Source organism: Pteronotus mesoamericanus, unplaced genomic scaffold, assembly GCF_021234165.1.
Source record: "Pteronotus mesoamericanus isolate MK-2021 breed Mesoamerican mustached bat unplaced genomic scaffold, CSHL_Meso_final contig_180, whole genome shotgun sequence".
Taxonomy (NCBI): domain Eukaryota; kingdom Metazoa; phylum Chordata; class Mammalia; order Chiroptera; family Mormoopidae; genus Pteronotus; species Pteronotus mesoamericanus.
In genome coordinates this window covers 7,190,116-7,208,550 of record NW_026555076.1, presented here as the reverse complement: position 1 = coordinate 7,208,550, position 18,435 = coordinate 7,190,116, and the positions used below count along the sequence as shown (strand labels likewise).

The window sequence follows — 18,435 nt, the reverse complement described above, 5'->3', positions numbered from 1 at the left end:
TTGGAAAAGCTTGTCTATCTTCTGTAGCATTACATTTTATTTTATTTTCCTTATTTGATATGAAATAGAGTAGATACCTATCAAGGAATTAAATTTCAAAATAGATTTTAGACAAAAGTCTAAACTTGCTTATGAATTACTAAGCTCATTCCACAGTTCTCTCAAAATAACTATAAGTGGTATTCATAAAATATACTGAAAAGTGAATGCACTGAAGCACTAAATAACTTCTATGTTATATTCTGCCATCAGTTGATTTGGTTTCCAACAATAAAGTGCATTTTATTGGACAACTTATTTGGTGTTTTCTGGATTTTTTTATTATTAATATGTGGAAAATTTAAAAGAATCTTGAATGTTTCAACATCCAGAAAGTGCATGTATTATATATAGCTTGTTTATTAACAGAACAATAACTCTGCAAATATATATTTAGAGATGCATTTTTTAAATCTGAAAATGTAAAATTTAAATTGGTAGCCTTCTATACATGATTGAAGCCATGTAGACATAACATTTTCACTAGGCTATAATAAATAATGCCACTGGCATAAGAAATCAGTGGGTCAAATAAGTGAGAGATTATTCTCCATCTGAAATTTGTAGGCTCTAGGCAAAACATGTATTTAAAGGGCTATTTAAAATGTCTTCTGAATATAAAGTTTGCAGGAATTTTGAGGAGATATGTATTTAAATGGGCTTATATATTTTTGTATTTCTATATTAATTGCATAAGTAAATATATTGCTCATTATATCTTACTGAATTAGCATTTTAAGTAAAATAAAAAAAAATAGCCATTTAACACAGCTCTGTATTTCTTAAATCCATAAAATGCTTCTTAATTTGAAAGGCATTGTGGAAAACATTAATTGTATGCATTTAGAGATTTGTGTTTTTGAAAAGCAAGGCAGATGCCTGTCTAAATTCATAGTGTCTTTATGCTATATTGAGGGAGTGGGATCTCTTCCTTATCTTGGGCTCTCTTGTTTGCTTTTCAGTTGCTGCGAATGTGGCTGTGGAAGGGCTTCTTCCCTGTGCGCTGTTGCCCATCCAAGCCTAATATGGTTAGTGTTCCCCTCCCACTTTCACTCCTATGTGATGTCCCACCTATATGTATTACTGTCGGCATTCTTTTTTTTTTTCATTTGTATACATTTTAACAATTAGTATGCGAGTTATACTTTATAGACAAATAGAACAAGACTGATTCCCAAAGGGGAATCTTAACAAGTGATTTCACAATAAATAATTTCAAATGAAATATACGTATAGCCCATCATCCTTATGTTGAGCATTCATACTTCTCTTCCAAGGCATTTACTATGGTCCTGATTTAAATCAGGAAGCTGTAAGCCTATAGCATCTGTTTTGCATTTAACATATCTCTGTTTCTGTTGTTCCATAAAGATTAAAATCATATCATACATGGAAGTATCATGCTACTTCTGTCAAGGTGAAATCACCTTTTCTGTCTCCTGGAACCATGGAATGACCATAACATAACCGAGTTCTTATATTTTCATGTGGCATTGGAGAAAAGAACCACATTTAATTTTAAATGTTTTAATTAATATGTTAAGCTTAAATTATTTTATATACTGGAAGTGATAGTCTTAATTTGATACCAGTTTTAAAAAAATATGTATATTATAAAGATTAATGTCCAAATGGGTAATTCTTAATTATTTACAAATGCAAATCTTAAATATATATCCAAGTTATAGCTTTAAGCTTTAGGCTAGAACATAAAACCAGGGAACTCTGTTCACAGATTTAGAAGAACTCATATACAATAGTGAACAACCTTGCAAAAACTAAAATACTTCAGATAATTTATTTCTAGATTAGGGTTCAAATCTGTATTGAGTTGTTATTTATAGTCAAAATCTGCCAAGAAAAATTATTCTAAAATCTATTTTAGAGAATTATAAGGTTTCCTTGGGGTATTTTAAATTGTTACTTGTATTCTCTAGGAGTAAGTTAGTGTTTGTTGATTGAGAAACCTGTAATATGAATGTATGCACATGTGTGGATGTGAGGAAGTACTGTAATGGATGCCAAAGATCAGAGAACATGAGAGAATCAACAAACGCAGATTGATAAAATTCATATTTTACTCAACATTTTAAAATTTTTATATTTAAAAAAATGGTGAATATGAAAATACAAATTTGTTCCAAATTATATAATTCACTCAGGAAATTCTTATATGATCCTGGGGCTTCAATGATAAACCAAAAAACCTTGAAATCTGGCAGTGCTAACATATAACATAAATGGCTTTACTCTGTGAATTTTTTCCTGTGCAAAACTACTTGAGTCTGGAGTATAATGTTGTAAGAGATAAATTACCACTGAAGTAGAATAGACAGAATTTACATTTTGGGAAAAAAAAAGATTGACATCCAGATATACCTTGAACTAAATATCTTAATGGGAGTATGAACACATATGAAGCTATAACTTAGAAACTATTGACAGAAGATAACTTTAGCTGGATTTAAATGCTTAATTTTAAAAATAGTATCTTTTTTCTACTGTGTATTTGGCTTCAGGGAGTTTATAAAATAAAAGAAGAAAAGTGGGAAGGTGGGCCACTTTGTTCACAAAGAATGCACTAGGAAACCTAAGACAAAATTATTTTCCTATTATCTTTCTTCAAATGATGTTAGTAATTGTGGAGGGAGTGAGGGCCTGTATGAGTTTGTGTATGTGTGTGTGTTTGCACCAAAAAAAAAAAAATGATTTAACCACACATGTGTTTAGGTACTCAATAAAATGCTAACAGTTTTTGTTGCAAGATTTATACAATAGCCAGAATTGATAATGCATTTTAGTATTAAAAAACAAACAGAAAAATAACACAAGAAACAAACTTTAATTGAGATTATAGAAATTAGAAGCAAGAAGTTGTCCAAAATTATTACTGTGGAGGAATGGAAGCTAAGAAAGTCTTTATTGCTATGCTTTCTGACCTTTTCCACTTTATAAATGCAAGTCACTATGAGGTTTTAGTTAAAGACACTATTTGTTTAATCTAGAGGCTTTAATCTAAACCCTTTGGGAGAAAAACAACCTTAGATAGTGGAAATTGAGGCTAAAAATAGTAATATTTGTAGTAGAGTCAGCAAAATCCTGACATGATATCTTGTCACCTAATTTTGAATGTCAAATCATAACAACATGTCAATGGTCACATAAATAATTTCCAAGGAACATTCTATCATCATTTCTAAATAGACATACTTACAATTATAAAGCAGAAGTTGTTAGATATTTTAAAATCTTGGAATTTTTCCTCTTTCATTTCATGAAAGACCACTGATGAATATTTGTGTGGTTAGTTTTGACCTTAATATAATGCAGTACATATACATGCAAATTGCCCACTGTAAATATACTTGATACACCTTGTGGAAATTTGAGGGTCATAAATTTCAAAATTATTGATGTAGATATTTGGTTCTTCAATACGACTTTGCTCTGTTATTTTTCAAATGTATGCTGTGCCATTTATAAGATAAAATTGGTAATTACATGATGCTACCTTTGATCTCAAATTACTTTTCATCACTTCACCTGCCCATTTTGTTGTGCAATCTGTGCACATAGTACACATAATGGTAATATTTCAGATGTTTCACTTTGACTAAAATTTACACCGTGATGGAAGATATTTCTGTAGTAGTTCGGCGTGAAACACAGATGCCTAGATTTCAGGCACCCTATGCCCAAGAGTGCCTACATTATTAGTAGAGATGTTTTTTGTTAGTGATCTTTGACTTTGTGCCATCACAATGGACTTGAGACTCTAATCATTGTTTTGATTTACAAGATATCTATTTTTATAAACATTTAGCATTTAATAGATTGTTCTTAATGTCAATAAGATATTTGTGTGTGTGATTTCAAATATAACATTTATAAAGTATATAATCTGTCCCTTGATACTGATTTGTGTTTATGATTACAGAAACTAACATATATATATAGCATAGTATTTATTATAAGTCTATCTGAAATATACCAAAGTAGTTTTTTTCTTGTATTCTTTAAAAATTAAACATATGTCAGACTAGTTTCTTTTTTTTATAAGTTTTTATGTTTTACAGTGTTTTAATATTACTTACTGCTTCAGAGGGGTTTAAGTGGAAAGGGGAATGGGTTTACTATTCTGAAAGTAAAGATATTATATTCTTAATTTCTTCATTTAGCTACATGGTGATTTTAGAAAATCACCTCATTTTGTTAGAATTAATAAAAGAATATTTTAAATCAGAGACACAATGGATAAAATCTATCTTCACTTATAATGAAGAGATTACAATTTTAAAAAGTTTTCTGACAAAAAGTATCCTGAAATATTAACTATTATCCTACTTTTTCAATAAACCATATTTATTCCTCTCTATTAACTGAAAATTTCTTAAAATTTGAAGTAAGCAAATTTCTATTTTTACATACACTTAACATATTTCATTCATCTTCTTAAGATTTCTGTTGGAGAGTTATGTGGAAGCACTATTTTATTTTATAGAATTAGGAAAAAGATATACAAAATGAAGTCATGTGTTTCTAATAATTCTAGACTATTTCACATGCTGATAGTAGGCAGATGTGAGGTTTACCTACTATATATAGAATATATTAAATTCCAGTTGAAGGCTTGCTATGTAAACTGCTCTAAAATTATTTTTTTAGGGAATCCTTGACTACTGTAATTGATATATCCAATGGTCCCATCATGGAATAGTTTAAAAATTATTAAAAAATTAGTTACTGTAGCATTAGGAAAAAAATTTATTGAAAGCTGGAAGACAACCAACAAATGTAATAATGTATGAATGTGTCTTTGTATTACATTTCTTTCAATTAAAACATATCTCAATATTGAAAAGTCTATAATTCATCTTTGAGTGTTTTGAAGTATTTGAAATTATTCTAGTCTTCCAATTATTGCTAATTCCAAAAGGATTTGAATAGTTCATTAGTCAACAATTGACAAATTTATATATGCTGCACTATTTTGGAAGGTGCTATTTCTAAAGTGTTCTTGATTTGTCTTTTAGACTGTGGAAATAAAAAAATTGGATATTTAAGAAATAAAATAAGATATATTAGTTTCCCACACTGCCCTTCACTGTTGGATAATTAGTATTCTTGATAAAATGTGAGATAAGAACCCAGTAATTGATGCCCTCATTTTACATTATAATTGTCATTGCAATCTCATATTCAAGAATAGTGTTTTTTTCCCTTGAGAAGTATATTTGAGAATTTTCAGTAAACAATAGTAGATCATTTGCAGTTTTGTGTAACTTATGTATGTAAGGAACTGAAAATCCCAGTGCTTGTGTGTACAAATGAGGACTATATGAATGAGAGTCTTAAAGTCTTGCTCGTAAGGCAGCCTGGATATCAGATGTCCCATTTTACAGCATTTTCACTCACATTCTCATTAAAGAATGCAGTCTTGTAAAATAAAACAATCTACTTCCAGTATTTATTAGATACATTAATAAGCTAATGTTCATACACTGTTTTATTTTATGAGGCTGAGTTAGCTGAGTTTTTATTAAAACTACCTTCATTCAGTTGAAAAGAATACTGAAGTGAAAAAACCTGTTTCCCAAAATGCTAGAACTTATTCTTTTCAAGATTCCAACAATAGAATTCTTAAATACAGCACTGTGTAGTGGTTGAGGTCATTATTATGTTAGAACAAGACAGAGTGCATACATGGAGAAATGTATTTTTTAAGTGGCTAAAATTGTAATGAACTATTAGTTTCCATAAGCAAAATACACCTATTGTAATGTTCACTGTAACTTATCAACATTTGAGTTTTTTTAGGTATAAGGAAAGCTTTTCTTAATCAATCTGGAAAACAGAGGAACATTCCAAAAATGAGTTAATATTTCTGATTTAGCGACTACTTATGTTCACCCTGTTAAAGAAATCAAAAAGCATGACCACTCCTTCTCCCACCATTCCACCCCTCCCGACCTTATTTAGAATTAAGGTAAAAAAGCTTATAACCCATTTTCATTTCTATAAGCCAAAGCAATGGAAAAATCTGATTCTGTTGAAACTGTAGTTGAGCAAGGATCTACAATCTCCTTTGGCTATTTCATTCACTCATTTCTCCCACTGGCTGGGAGGCTGTCACTTAGTAAATTACAGATTCTGTGCATCACTTTGTGTCCTGGAAGCCTTGACATCTATACCTCAAATTTATTATCAAATCCTTAATTTATATCCAAGAACTAAATTACTCTTTACAATATTCATCTCTACATAAAAACTATTGTTTACTATTTCATGCGTAATGGAAATGTCAAATATCCGAATTTAGAATGTTAAGATTGGGGCCTAGATTTTGAGATCAGAATTAATATCACCAAGGACGTGTTACTTAAATTCTTAGGATAGATGTGAGAGGAAATAGATTGATTTCTAAATTACATATATAGTAATTGCAATCTTTATATCTTCTACCTCTCTCCAGGAACTCTTAGTAAATATTAATGAATTTGAGTTGCACCTACATTGTCTATGACTTCTCATGTTCATCTCTGGTACTAAAAATAAAACAACAGTGTTTTCTACAAGAAAATGAGTATAAAGGACTAGAAGATGATTTCTCTGATTACAAACAATACAGATATTTTTAGTACAATGATATCAAAGCTCATTCAAACTGTGATATAAAACAAAATGAAGAAAATGTTTCTTTTCCATTCAGGAAAAAAATGGTCCTAGAAGGTAGGAAGTATAATTTATGCACAGAATGGCATGTTTACTCACGTTCTCTAATGGGTTAAAATTATGCCTCTGGATCATGTGTAGAAGGTCACACTGAATGAACAATGTTTTGTTAGTGAGGTTGAACGATTGCTTGAATGTTAGTCTCTGCCAGCCACACTTTCACTTGTTGATATTGTCGAAGCTTGTTTTAGTGATGCTTTGGTCATTATTAAATGACCAGATTTAATGGGAATGGGAGATTCCAGAACTTAATTTTATATGTTAATGTGACTTGCAGCCATATATGTTATAGTGCTCCAAGTATGCCCATAGTCAAAAATACCTCTATAGCCCTCCTGAATCTCACCATAGGTATTAAAATGTTAACCATTCCTAACAAAGAGACTTCCAAATATATTTTAGATGAGATCCAAAGTCTTATTTCCATCTTAATATGAGGAATTTGCATGCAATTTAACTATATATACGGCTTACTTAATGGTAAGGACTATTGGAAGAAATAAGTTTGAAAGCTTAATATTTTTTGAGGTAGGAGTTTTGAAGGTGAAATTGATATTTTTTCTTTCTTTTTTTAAACTGAACTTATTGGGATAACATTGGTTAATAAGACTATAGGTGTCAAGTGTACAATTCTATGATACATTATCTGTATATTGCATTGAGTACCCATCCACCTAAAGTCTTCTTCCGACACCATATATTTGATCCCCTTTACCCTTTACTACCTCCCCACTTGCCTTCCTTCTTGTAACCACCATACTATTGACTGTGTTTATGAGTTTTTGGGTTTTTGTTTGTTTGTTCATTGTTGCTTTCAGTTGTATGTCTCACATATGAGTGAAACCATATGGTTCTTAAATTTTGCTTAGCGTGATATTCTCAAGATCCATCATGTTTTCGCAATTGGCAGTATTTCATCTTTTCTTATGGCTGAGTAGTATTCCATTAATTTCTGAAAAAAAATTTATTTGCAATTGCAACAAAGAGAATAAAATACTTAGGAATGAACTTAACAAAGGATGTGAATGACCTATATACTAACAACTACACAGCATTAATGAGATTGAAAAGGAATATACAATGAAATGGAAAGATTTTCTTGTTCATAGATTGAAAGAATCAATATAGTTAAAATGCATGTTATCCAAAGCAATATAAAGATTTAATAAAATTTCCATCAAAATCCCAATGGTATTTAAAAAAATAGAAGAAAAAAATCATTGGATTTTTTTTTCTGATGGAAACTGCAGGAACTTATATACTTTTTAGGATTCTTTGGAATTCCTTTTAGCAAGTTTTTTGTCAATATTATTTAAATAACACAAATCTAAGAATGATTTCAAATAGTTGTATTTAGAACATTGGTACAAATAAAGGTATCAATAATATTAGGGGCACATACATAAAGACTGAAAGAATAATGTGATGAATATATATATATATATATATATAAATTATGAAAAATGTGTTAGAAAAACTTAAATGTCAGCTTGAATAGACCAAATACAATTACAGTATAATTTTATTTGGTTTTTTTTCTCTATTTCACTGTGGTTAGGTATTTTAAGATGTCTTAAGGGCTCTTGCATGACAAATGCACCTAAGTGTTAGGAATTAAACTTGAAAAACCACCAGATCCTAGTTGTGCTTTGTTCTATACCGAAGAACACTATATATGTTAAATATATTACTTATAATATTTCAAGTTTACTCAAATTTACTAGCTGTACCTTAGTAATAAATTGCCAGTTCTTTAGGAGGATAAAATGAAATGTATTTTTTTTGAAAATGACAAAAGCGTGGGTTTTGTTCTCTATCTTGTTTAATATCTATATAATTATTCACTAAGAAATGATATAGAATGAAATAGTGTTATTTTCATACCAAAATATATGCATACTTTAAGACAACCTAGAACATGTAGCTAAGGACCAGTCTTCATTAGTACTTGTCAACTAGACACTTCATTTGAATCATACAGTAGTTTTCAACCAATTTTGTAATGAAAATATTTTGTCAATCTATCATTTTGGTAGTATTTTCTTATACAGAAATAAATGGAAATCCTGTGTTTAATAAACTCAATTTTGTTAAGATAGCTTATGAACAGTAAGTTCACTTCCTTGGAAATTTACAAAGAATAATTTAAATATTTTTATTTTAGTAAGTTATTTTCATATTTCATGGTTAGTTATGATGTACCACATTAACTTAGTGTTCATCAGTGTATTTCTTCTCCAAACACTTCTCATTGTATACAATCACTCATCAATTTATTCACTCATTTTGTGATAAATATTTTTCATGTCAACTTTGAGCCATGCAGTAGGCTACTACAGAAATTATAGATGAATGCTAGTTGCTGTCATTTAAGAAACTGACAAAGAGTAAGAGAACCAAAAGCATATTTAAATGACTATGTTGCATTATAGAATGGAAATCATACCATTATGGGGGGTGCAAAAAAGTTACTGGGTTCAGAGGGGAGAAAGATTGTGTTAAATAGAGGTATCAGGGAAAAAAATACATTCCAAATTTGAACTGGATGTTGATAAGTGGAAATTATTAGAAAGAACATGCTAAGTTCAAGAACCAGTATGTGCAAATGTATGAAAGCATGGAGACATATCGTGGGGTCCTGAGGATAAAGTTTAGCACACTTGAAGATAAGCAGTTAGAGATGATGTAGGAAATGTGCATTAGAGCTACATTTAGGAATCCTTATTATTTTATTGAAGACTTTGCAGAAGATAGCTAACACAATATAAAATTACTTCATTTACAGTAATATGGCTATAGCCATGTCTAGTATATTTCAGGAAAGCAGTTATAGAAGGCAGGGACATCAGTTCAGACACACTAACAGTAATCCACCTGAAAAATAGAAAGACCTTAATTGAGGAAAAAATGGAGTTAATGAAAAGGGAGAGATGGATCATAAGACATTTATGTTAAAAAATACTTGGGATTTGGTAACTAATTTGTTGTGAGGCTAGAGAGAATAGGGCTTTGATCTTAGGGGAACAAGGCCATCACAGTGTTTTTTGTAGGAAAAGAAGGTGATAGGTCAAGATGGAAAGTAAAGAGAATATATTGATTTCTTTTTCAAATCTATTGATTTGAATGCCAGTGAAAAACTTTATAAAATAAATCTATGAGAAATAATAGTATACATTTCAAAAGAAGTCAACCAGATGTATTAGATGAAATTAATTAAATGGATGGGTTGATGGGAGAAAATCAGAGAAGTTCATTCACAGGACCTATTGACATAAATGAAGAAAGGAGCAAAAATCGTCAAAAAAAGAAGTAGTTAAGGATTTTCAGTAGATTATGAATGACTAAAGGCTAAGAAAAAGTCATTGGATTTAAATGTGACTATGTCATTAGTGAACCTTTGAAGGACAGATTTTGAAGCAATAGAAGCAGATTAAAAGGACTTGCAAATTAAAGAGTAGTTGAGAAAAGGAAGAGAAACTGCGATTTGGAGAGTGGAACTTAGAGAGAGTGCAGGTTGTGGTCAACGTGATAGTGATCTCAGTGGATGTGAGTGGAAAAGGGCCAGAGTGGAGCAACTAAAGACTCCAAAACAAGAGAAAGAAGTAAAATGATACAGAGTAAAGGGCTGAAGATGTGAGACCAATGGATCAGAAGCAGTTTGGGCAGTTCATCCTGAAAAGAATCATTGCCTGCTAAGCTGCCAAAAAAAAAAATAAATAAATAAAAGAGATAGTGAAACAGAAAAAAATGTCTTGTGAAAGAGGTATGTTGAAGAGAAGTTTAAAAAACAGGTTTGAATGGATTCAGTCTTCTCAGTGCAATATGTCCAAGAGTGAGGGATATTGGGTAGAATAATGCTACCCAAAGGAGTATTGGTGTTATTTCATACTACTAGTGTGAAAGTCAGTTAGGGTTGCAGTCATTTCAATTGCATTTCATGCTTCCCTGGGCTTAATGGAATTCACCAGTCAGACATGTGACTAATTGTAGCTTACTCTGTTCCAGGCGGTGTGGTTACAGCAAAGCAAAGCAAGATCCAGAAGAGGAAAAGATGCATTTTCATAATGGGCACAGTAAGCAAATTGTAAAAACTCAAAAGAACACAAATTCGGGGAGACGTTGTTTTGGTTTCATTTCAGGCAAGATTTCTAAAAACTAATGAAAATGTGCTTTAAAAATGTGTTTTGTTACATTCCTGTAAAACATATAAGCTTGGGACACTGCAGGCTAACCCTAGGCAACAGAGAGGGTTTATTCAACATTTTAAGGCATACCTTCATTGTAAACATTAAAATACAAATGTTTGCTTCATGTAAAGCTATTATTTTTCAAACCAAATTTCCAAGCCAATTCTAATTGTTAGCAACATCTTCAGTAGAAATCTATTTTCAAACACCACCACCAGATTACAGGAATGAAATTTCACAGTATTTTTTTCTGCTTTTTTTCTGGCATTATAGCAGGAATTTTTCTGAACAGATCCCGTAGCAACAACCTTGGTTCAAATGACTTGAAAAATTCTACACTTATAAGAACTGCAGAAAATCAAGTTTTAACAATGAGCTTTAAAAATTAATAAGTTATTTCCAATTAATGATATTTTAATATGTTTATTTTGTCATTATTACAGTATGAGTTTTATCAAGTAAATGACAAAAGAGTTTCTTTTATTTTTGTCACTCTGCCATGATCATGAAAGTCAAAATCATACTCTAAAGCATTGAATCCATTTTCATATTATGTTATTTAGTGTTATTTATCCTCAAAAAACACAGTGAGGGTGATATCTGTGGCTTTAAATGTGACAAAATGGAGGCTCATGGAACACACGGGTTTTTGCAATGACACAGGTAAAGTGAGAAATAAAGTTCCTCTTTTTCTTTTGACTTCTTTGTAGGTCTCATTGGAACAAAGCAGCTGAAAAGTTATTTTTAATTATTTTTTAATTTAATCTTTATCGCATGTTTTCCATTATTATTTAGTCCCCTTAAATTCCCCTGCTTCAGCAGTCACCACACCTTTGTCCATATTCATGAATCCAAAATTGAATCATCTCTGATGATAATTTAGGTGAAAAACAGACAAACAAAAGAACAAATAAACCACTAGCATTTTATTGTCCAGTTCAGTAAACAAAACTGCCTTAGTTTGCTTTAGAGACTAACTCTATGAATATTAGTCTTGAAAGATGTATTTACTCATGTAGGTTGGTATATGTACATTTCTGGTACATGCAGACCATCCAGATTTCTAAAATTATAAAAGTCAGAAAGCTGAACAAATAAGCCCTATAATTCAGGAGAGGACCTATCTTTACAGTTTAGCCATGCATAGGAATTATGGATTTAAGCCACAGTTACATGTTAATAATGTCCTTTTTTCCTGCACTCTGGACTTTGAAAACAATTTTATTTAGTTTTTTTAAACTTTATTTTTATCATTTCATTATTACAAATGTCCCCATTAATCCCTCTTTGTCCACACCCCCCCCCCCACCATCTGCCCCCTCTTCCCTCTGGTTATCACCGCGCTATTGTCTGGGCCTTGGGTTATGCAGATATTTTCTTTGGTGATCCCTTCATCCTCTTTCAACAGTCCTTCCTCCCCCTTTCTTCTGACCATTTTCAGTCTGTTGCATTTATCTATGTATTTTGTTTATCAGTCTATTTTGTTCACTAGATTCTACATATAAATGATCATATGGTATTTGTTTTTCACTGATGGTCTTATTTTACATAGCATAATAATGTTTATATTTTACTCATCCATCACAGGTACACCTATTTTAATCCTCATTTATTTTTACAGTTAAACTGCCAGGAGTAAGAACATATATTGACCCACATACCTATGAAGATCCCAATCAAGCTGTCCATGAATTTGCCAAGGAAATAGAAGCTTCATGCATTACCATTGAAAGAGTTATTGGAGCAGGTACCACAGTGTGTTTAACTCAAGACTTTTAACTTGTGTTTAATAATAGAATGTAATATGTCAATGTCTTGATCTAACAGAAAGTTTCTAATCTTTTGTAACTGACCCACTTTCAAAGTGGTATATAATAGATCATATTTTAATGCTACATTCTGTGTACCTCATAGTTCAACAAGTAAATGTCTAGTTTATGAAATAAAAAATAAACCAGCAAAATATATAGATATATATTTGAACATAGTGTTTTTAGCTACTGTTTATTATACACATATATGTATATAAATTTTTAATGCCCTGAAATATTTGTATAATTCAAGCACCCAGTTTGTATGAATCATTTCTTACTTTCAATTGTTTCCTTTTTTGTCCTGTTATAATATATTCTCCGTCTCTCTTCTCATTAATGTCACTATTAGAGTAGAAAAAGAAGGAAGAAGGAAATCAGTTAAGTCAGTTGCATTTAATTTCCTTGAAACGTTTCCATTAGGGGTTTTGTAGGTGAGATGGATGAAGCTAATAACCCCGAAGTGTTTTATGATCACCTGTAGATAATTTTTCCCAGTGCACCATTTATTTCTATTAATATTGATACAAAGTGTGGATTCCCCTTTTAACTCTGTTTCAGCTAAATCTTGATAGTCTCTCAGAGTGCTTTATATTATTAGTAGAGTAAGGATTTCAAATGATTTTGTGTATTTTTTCCATCTTTGTTACAAGGTGAATTTGGTGAAGTTTGTAGTGGACGTTTGAAACTTCCAGGAAAAAGAGAATTACCTGTGGCAATCAAAACCCTTAAAGTAGGCTATACTGAAAAGCAACGGAGAGATTTCCTGGGTGAAGCAAGCATCATGGGGCAATTTGATCATCCTAACATCATTCACTTAGAAGGTGTAGTGACCAAAAGTAAGTATGATGGCATATAACGTATATGTGTGTATATGTATCATGAGTGTCTGGGTTTTTTTCTATTAGGTTATTATGAATTGCAGGGTAGAGCAATAGTAATGTTATTAATAACTTACCTAATATAAATATTAATTGTCCTGTATTTTAGTAGATTATAACCAAAACTGATCTTAAAATGAACATGAATTTCTATTTATTTTTTCAATACATATATTAATTCAATTACTATTAATTCAGTATCAGAGAAAACATATGCAGATAAGAGAAGCAGTAAAGGTACTAAATTATTGTTTTTTCCTCCTGGTCCTTTCACTTTTTATTTCAATGAAATTTTGACTTCAAAGTTCTGATTAAGGCATTGAAGGTTAGCATTTAATAGGATTACTGTAACCGCAGGTGCCCTGACTTTTTCAGAATCTTTTTTAAGTAGTTTTTACAGCCAGATGTGTTTCTTTTATTCATTTTTTTCATTGTAGTATTTTAATAGTTCTAGAGAAAGCAGCAGCCTCAGAAGACTGTGAAAGTTCCTTGAGACTAATTATTTTGTTAAAGCACATCAAATTTTTATTCAGAAATATCTAGAATTTCACATTTCTTTTAAATTTGTATTAGTGTGTTATAAATATAGTTTTGTGGTGAGTTTCCCAATATAAGGACTTCAAATAAGTTTTCAGTCATCCAATAAAATATTTATAGGGCACATAATTGGAACCTTTATGTTCTTTTACCCTATTTTTCCTTTGCCGTTTCTATTCATTTCATTCCTTTCTTTATCCTTCATGGCCTGCATATCACTTACTAATCATCTAAAAACTGGCAAAGAACATTCTTTAGACTTTCTTTAAAGCATCTATTGAACTTTCAGCTCCTATTTATGAAGTTTTAAACTGTATATGCTAAATACGCACACTAGTAATGTGTATTCAATAAATGCTCTCAACCTACTAAGTACTTTTAATTAATTAGATCCATTTACTACATTTAGCTCTTAAAAAGTGGAAAACAAAACAAGACAACAACAATGCTTTTACACAGTAAATGGAGACTAAAGAGGCAAAACAAAATATTTGTTTAGTATATAAAAAGTTAATTCCTAAATTATAATTTATTCACAGTAGGTCACAGAGGACAATGCAGAAGCCTTCTCGGAAGTTTGAGAAAAAGTCCAGAGAAAAAGTATTGTGTTGATGGTTGGCTAAACTTTTGAATGAGTCTGTATTGCTGTGAATGTGTTTTACTCCATGTCTCAAGGAGATACCCATCTCTAATAAGAATATCCATAGAGGAATGTAGCATAGGAATAAAGTAACCTGAAAGATGTGAATTTCTTCAAAACTTAGAGGTTTCTTCATCCAGTTGAATACTGTCCATTGTTAATTACCCCTTTGAGAAAAACCCATAGAGAATATTGTTAGAACAAGAAGAACATCCTGGGGCCTTATAAAGACAGACAAGTTGCTAAAGAAAGGTAGGAGGCAGATGGGGGGACAAGAAAAAAATATATTTTAAAAGGAATAAAATAAAAAAGTTATAAATGTATACAATGTTAATGAGTAGGCAGGGACATTTGAAATGAAAATATGGCATGATGAAGACGGCCACAATAATTTGAATTTGACTACAGTCTATCTGATAGACTGTCTTCTACCAAGGGAAGGACCGTAAAAGGACATTGGTGAGAGCATATGGTGTCAGGTAAGAGAGTAATAAAAATCATAATAATGATATAGTATTATTTCGTATGAGGGAATGGTCTTATCTATTGATAAGAAAACCTTGTTCTTAAACACAGTCATAGTTATAACATGCAAATATTTCAGAAGTTTCATGCTTTCATTTCATCTTTAATATGACTGCTGACTTTAACTTCATCAATATAAATTCTGACCATGACTTCCTACTACCATGGGTAAATGTAAAGCTCCTGAAAGCAGATCTACCATCTGAAATGAGTTAATGTAAGTGTGCCAGTTTACTATTATTATCATGTGAGACGATATTGTGTACCGGTCAAGAACATGGATTATGAATCTAGCCACCTTGTTTTATTTTGGTTCTACCATAAACTACTATGTGACTGCACAAGTTAGTTTAACATTCAGCAGCCTGTTTCTTCATCATAGACATGGAGTGAGAATACCTCATAGTCATGTTGCAAAGATGACATGAACACAGACAAAATGTAATATGGGCAAGGCACAGAGTAGGTAATTAAAATTATTTACATATCATTTTTCCATTTGTCTCTTATTATGCTATAAAACTCCTCCATATCCATTTTATTCTTAGTCCATTTTAATGTACCTGACATTTTGTCCTATCTCCATTACCTCTTCATCTAAAACTGACATTTTCATATTCACTACTTTTTAAATTCCTTCAAATTTCATCACCTCCATGAAATATCCATCATCATTTCACCCTGAAGTAACGTTTCCTTCTTTCGTACACTTTGCCTACGTAAGGATTTTTACATTAGTCTACCTTACTTCATTTCCCCCCCAAACTCTTATTCAAAAGTTCAGTTTGTTTTCTTCTTTAGCTTCCTAGCTTAAAAATAAAACCTGCTCCCTGAGATCATGTCGCGAAAATTTATGTAAAACTATTACACCTAATTCTAGGCTAATCCATAGTCACCTTATTTAAACACTTTGAACCTTAATGTGGTTGGTAATTAGAAGTTCAGCTGTGCAAAAATGCAAGTTGAAATGCCTATACACATCCAATTACACATGTGTGTACAAAATCACAGGCAATTATGGTAGTGAATAAGTATTTATCTCCATCTTTTTAGGTGAATGCATCAGATACTAGTGGATAACATCCAAAATGTTTTAGAACTAATATTCACCTACTTTTATAGATCCCTTATTTATTACTGAACTTATGTGAATGGTACATGAGTGATATAAACTAAAAGAACTAAACTTCCTAGACAAAAAAACAATAGAGATTGTCATGTAATTTATATGCACATGAAACATTTATTTATAGAAGCAGGTCTCAATATCAACAAGTGATATTTAAATTCTGTGAATGCTAGTCTAAAAAGTGGTACTGTGGTTGGAAACACAATTTTTAAATGTCCGATCTCCTATGTGATGTTGATGCCATGGGGCTGTACATATAAGTAAAGCAAAATGTAAATATATTAAGTATTTCTCTGTCTTTAATTTTTGTTCTGTGTGAATTGAAATTGTATTTCCTCTTAATGAATGTAGCTCTTGATGCTCAACTTAGGAAGTCTTCAACCAGTTTTTAATTTACCATGTTGCAACTCACTTTATTTGTGTCCTTAATTTCATGCTCTCTGATCTGATGCTAATTTATTCAGCAATTATTCTCAACCTGCAGCACACAGATAATGAGACATAAGCACAACTGAATCTTGTGATTTTTTTCTGATTGAAACTGAGGTATGGAGTCTGAAGCAACACTCCTGCGGCCGGTACCATCATGAACCCTCATCTTTCCTGTTTCACTGCCCTGTGCACCAGAACGATGGGCCCTCGTTCAGATCCCTTCTGCGTTTTGTTGGCAAATAGGATACATGATAAATAGATGCATATTCTAGAGAAGCTTCATGATGCATGATGTAAAAAAACCCCACAGGTCCTGGCTTAATTGATTCACTGGCAATGCAAGATGCTTTAATATAATATACACAGTGCCAGCTTTCATTATGCTGAAAAAGATTCAGGAATATAATCAAAAAAGAGGAAAAAAAAACATTTCTATCGCAGCATCTTTTTTTTCTTGGTAAAATATTTTCTAAATCATTTTTAACTGTTATTCTATTACAGTTTTCCCAATTTTCTCCCCTTTGCCCTCCTCTGCCCTTCCCCCTCCCCACTCCCACTGACAACTCCCACACTGTTGCCCATGTCTGTGGGCCATCCATACGTGTTCTTTGTCTACCCCTTCCCCTTTTTCCCACTGTTCTCCCCTTCGCCCCTCCTCTCTGGTCACTTTCAGTTTGTTCCCTATTTCCATGCCATTGCAGCATTTTTAGTTCAAGATTTTTTCCTTACTCATGGAAATTACTATCAAATTGATTGAATGACTCTTCTATTGAAATTTAAATTATTCATAGTTATATTTTTTAATCTGGGATCATATAAAAATAAACTTAGTTCTCCCATATAATAATAAATTTAAATAGATATTAGAGGAACATTAGAGGAATCTCTATTTTTTAAAGTCTGCGGAGATGGCACATTCAATGACAATTGATTATTTAAATTGTCAGGTAATTCTGACCTATATAAATTTGTATTTATCTTTCAAATGTAATATTTCATTCTCAGAAAGTCACTTCTGTTTTCCAGACCCTTGCAATATATTTCCCAGTGCTATTTCATTACTATTCAAACTGCTTTTTCCATTTTGGTATTTTCCATGTTCGTTCATTCTTCACCTCTTGTCCTCAGGTAGATTTTACTAAATCATTGCTTTCCTCTCATGTGTCATCACCAAACAAGCTAACAAGTGGAGCAAAATACATACAGGGTGGGAAAATGTAGGCTTACAGATGTGAGTATGCGAAACAATTTATTCCGGTATTATTATTTATTAATTTTTGTAATATTTGTATTTAAATAAATATTGTTATTGTCATTATTTTTTATCCTCACTTATGATTTATCTTTTAGGTAATGATAGCTGGTAATTTTACCTACTTATGCCCATCCCTGTGTCATTTTTATAGTTAACCTGATATACTTTGGATGTATTTCCACTTCCACTATTTCCTTTCCGGCCAACTCTAACTAATTTTTATTCTGCCCCTTTGAGATATTTCTTTAACCCTAGAATGTTTTCCAC

The 18,435-nt window shown here is 31.4% G+C and overlaps 1 protein-coding gene across 2 annotated transcripts in view; it reads left to right on the top strand.

Moving 5' to 3' along the window:
- Positions 1-18,435, top strand: part of EPHA5 (EPH receptor A5) — a 329,941-nt gene that overhangs the window by 275,221 nt on the left and 36,285 nt on the right. For both annotated transcript variants that reach the window (XM_054566806.1, XM_054566807.1), the window contains exons 9-12: positions 1,002-1,067; positions 10,777-10,844; positions 12,580-12,705; positions 13,423-13,608. In XM_054566806.1, the coding sequence (XP_054422781.1) occupies positions 1,002-1,067; positions 10,777-10,844; positions 12,580-12,705; positions 13,423-13,608 (446 nt within the window). The remainder of the gene's footprint in view (positions 1-1,001; positions 1,068-10,776; positions 10,845-12,579; positions 12,706-13,422; positions 13,609-18,435) is intronic.